General features: G+C 43.8%; 1 protein-coding gene across 2 annotated transcripts in view; it reads left to right on the top strand.

Annotated features, from left to right (window-relative positions):
• The first annotated feature begins 476 nt into the window (after window positions 1-476).
• The window catches only part of LOC121844930 (serine/threonine-protein phosphatase 2A 55 kDa regulatory subunit B gamma isoform-like), a 42,825-nt gene continuing 39,352 nt past the window's right edge, over window positions 477-3,949 (top strand). Inside the window, exon 1 of one of the 2 annotated variants that reach the window (XM_042315458.1) lies at window positions 477-1,949. In XM_042315458.1, the coding sequence (XP_042171392.1) occupies window positions 1,886-1,949 (64 nt within the window). In that variant the 5' untranslated portion in view covers window positions 477-1,885. The remainder of the gene's footprint in view (window positions 1,950-3,949) is intronic. The other variant, XM_042315457.1, reaches the window with a different exon arrangement.

The raw sequence follows: 3,949 nt of genomic DNA, 5'->3' as shown, positions 1-3,949 counted from the left end.
CTAACTGGAAATGAGCTATAATCAGGCTGGTTAATCTGGTGCATGTCTGTTGAATTTGGAAAAATCCACTGGCACTCGGTCCCGCCCCACCTACTCAGCCAATCAGGAGCCGCTACTGCGTAACATTTGCTAAACGGTACGTGCTAAATAGTATGCAACGATGAGTGCATAGTATGCAATTGAAGTATGTAGTACACTGGTATGGGTATTCAGACCTCCCTCTCTCCCCTCCTCCTCTCCTCTCGTTCTCTCCACTGTTCCCTCTGTCGGTCACTTCCCTCTCATCACCTGCAGTGGGCGGAGTCGTGACTGAGAGCTGTGCTCTGGTTGGCTAAGCTGGAAAGAGGCTGCAGCGACAGAACCACAGCATCCTCTACTCTCGCTTTCTCCCTCTCTCCTTTTTGCTCATCCCGCCACCCTTCTCTCTCTCTCCTTCTCTCTCTCTCTCTCTCTCTCTCTCTCTCTCTCTCTCTCTCTCCTTTCCTCTCCACACAGAGACACACGTGCCCCTGCCTGCCTGCCTGCTCAGTGACACTGCAGTACAGAGGACATAGCAGCAGCAGACAGGCAGACAGACAGACAGACAGGCAGACAGACAGACAGACAGGCAGACCGACACGCAGGCAGAGAGCCAGGCAGGCAAAACAAGCCGACAAGCAGAACATAGGAAGGTGTGTCGAGGCCTTGTCTCCTCTTCCTCCTCCTCCTCGAGTAGCAGAGATCCTGTTCTCCTGCGCTCTCCTTCAAGGACTTCCACACTCTGAGACCAAGAACTACTACAATTCCTGTTCCTGTTTGTTACCAAGGAAATACTGCTGCTACTACTGCTGCTACTATAATTCCTGTTCCTGTTTGTTACCAAGGAAATACTGCTGCTACTACTACTACTGCTATAGTTCCTGTTTGTTACCAAGGAAATACTCCTGCTACTACTGCTACAATTCCTGTTCCTGTTTGTTACCAAGGAAATACTGCTGCTACTACTGCTACAATTACTTTTTGTTACCAAGGAAATACTACTGCTGCTACAGTTCCTGTTCCTGTTTGTTACCAAGGAAATACTCCTGCTACTGCTGCTACAATTCCTGTTCCTGTTTGTTACCAAGGAAATACATCTGCTACTACTACTACTACAATTCCTGTTCCTGTTCCTGTTTGTTACCAAGGAAATACTTCTGCTACTACTGCTACAATTCCTGTTCCTGTTCCTGTTTGTTACCAAGGAAATACTACTACTGCTACAGTTCCTGTTCCTGTTTGTTACCAAGGAAATACTGCAGCGCAGTGGATATTATCACGCACACGGAGGAGTGCTACTCTCTCCCTCTCTTTCTCTCACAGTCACAGGCAGACAAATGGACGACTCTCTCTAACAGCGTATCAGTGGACTTCTCATTATTTCGGGACTTCTCTTGCTGGTCTGGTGTGTGTAGTGGTGTGAGTAGTGGTGTGTGTAGTGGTGTGAGTAGTGGTGTGTGTAGTGGTGTGAGTAGTGGTGTGTGTAGTGGTGTGAGTAGTGTGTGTTTTTATCAGAGGTCACGCCGCGTACTGTGGGAGTGTGTGTGGGCGATCCACCTTCTCTCAGGTCCCCTCCCCTCTCATCCTTTTCTACCTAATCTCTCTCTCTCTCTCCACCCCCCTCTCCTGTTCACCCTTCCATCCCTCTCCGCACCTCACCAAACTCCTTCCCTCTCTTCCCCCTCTCTCTCCATCCTCACCACACCTCTCCCTCTCTTCCCTCTATCCTCTCTATTCCTCCGCCCCTCCATATCCCATGATGCCTTGCCCCAGGCCACTGCGCTAGGCCCCAGCAGTATGGGCAGAGCCTGGGAGGGGAGAGAGAGCTCTGATTGGTCCAGGTCGGGTCCCCCTTCCTTTGCTTCCAATGGGGGAGGACACCGAGAGCTCCAAAGTCAACCACAGCTTCCTGCGAGACTACGTCACCGAAGGTAGGCTTATAACACCTCTGTTATCTTAAGTAGGTTTATAACACCTCTGTCACCATATGTAGGTTTATAATATCACTATGTTACTTTACATAGGTTTATAATAGCTCTATGTCACCTTAAGTAGGCTCATAACACCTTTTTTACCTTAAGTAGGTTTATAACACTTCTGTTATCTTAAGTAGGTTTATAACACTTCTGTTATCTTAAGTAGGTTTATAACACTTCTGTTATCTTAAGTAGGTTTATAGCACCTCTGTTATCTTAAGTAGGTTTATGACCTCTGTTTTCTTAAGTAGGTTTATAACACTTCTGTTATCTTAAGTAGGTTTATAACACTTCTGTTATCTTAAGTAGGTTTATAACACTTCTGTTATCTTAAGTAGGTTTATAACACTTCTGTTATCTTAAGTAGGTTTATAACACCTCTGTTATCTTAAGTAGGTTTATAACACTTCTGTTATCTTAAGTAGGTTTATAACACCTCTGTTATCTTAAGTAGGTTTATAACACCTCTGTCACACTATGTAGGTTAATAATATCACTATATTACCTTACATAGGTTTATAACAGCTCTATGTCACCTTAAGTAGGTTTATAACACATCTATTCTACCTTAAGTAGGTTTATAACGGCTCTATGTCACCTTAAGTAGGTTTATAATACCACTATATAATCAAAGCTTGTAATACATATATTTGACCTTAAGTAGGTCTATAATGGTTCTATGTCACATTAGGTAGGTTTATAATACCTCTATGTTAGATTAAGTTTGCGTATTATAACTCTGTCAAGTTACGTAGACCTAGAGCGCCACTTAGTTTCCAAAGGTAGGCTTCCAACATATCTCTGTTACTGAAGGTAGGCTTCCAACATATCTCTGTTACCGAAGGTAGGCTTCCAATATATCTCTGTTACCGAAGGTAGGCTTCCAATATATCTATGTTACCGAAGGTAGGCTTCCAACATATCTCTGTTACCGAAGGTAGGCTTCCAATATATCTCTGTTACCGAAGGTAGGCTTCCAATATATCTCTGTTACCGAAGGTAGGCTTCCAATATATCTCTGTTACCGAAGGTAGGCTTCCAATATATCTATGTTACCGAAGGTAGGCTTCCAACATATCTCTGTTACCGAAGGTAGGCTTCCAATATATCCCTGTTACCGAAGGTAGGCTTCCAATATATCTCTGTTACCGAAGGTAGGCTTCCAATATATCTCTGTTACCGAAGGTAGACTTCCAACATATCTCTGTTACCGAAGGTAGTCTTATCTCAAAATATCTCTGTTACCGAAGGTAGGCTTCCAACATATCTCTGTTAACGTAGGTAGGCTTCCAATATATCTATGTTACCGAAGGTAGGCTTCCAACATATCTCTGTTAACGTAGGTAGGCTTCCAATATATCTATGTTACCGAAGGTAGGCTTCCGAAATATCTCTGTTACCGAAGGTAGGCTTCCAACATATCTCTGTTAACGTAGGTAGGCTTCCAATATATCTATGTTACCGAAGGTAGGCTTCCAATATATCTCTGTTACCGAAGGTAGGCTTCCAATATATCTATGTTACCGAAGGTAGGCTTCCAATATATCTCTGTTACCGAAGGTAGGCTTCCAATATATCTCTGTTACCGAAGGTAGGCTTATAGCATATCTCTGTTACCGAAGGTAGGCATCCAGCACCTCTTTTGTCAATTTAGGTAGGTTTATAATACCTCTCTGTCCACTTAGGTACACTTATAATGTAGGCGTACAACGGCACAACATGACAAAAGATAGGCCTACAACTAGTTTAGAATCAGAGATGTTTGTTTGAGAGAGAGAGTTAGGGGTTCAGAGCTGGACTCCTCCATGTTGCTGGCTGTCTCTGAGCGTACATTATTAAGTACATTACCAGATATAGAGGTAATGTACGTAAAACTGAGCCCAGAATAGACCTGCTTGTTGAAGCTCATTGGGACTGTGTGTGTTTTCTAGTCTACATCTGTGTGATGTGTGATC

The sequence above is a fragment of the Oncorhynchus tshawytscha genome, unplaced genomic scaffold, assembly GCF_018296145.1.
Source record: "Oncorhynchus tshawytscha isolate Ot180627B unplaced genomic scaffold, Otsh_v2.0 Un_contig_1839_pilon_pilon, whole genome shotgun sequence".
Classification (NCBI taxonomy): Eukaryota; Metazoa; Chordata; class Actinopteri; order Salmoniformes; family Salmonidae; genus Oncorhynchus; species Oncorhynchus tshawytscha.
This window is presented reverse-complemented; position numbering and strand designations above follow the sequence as displayed.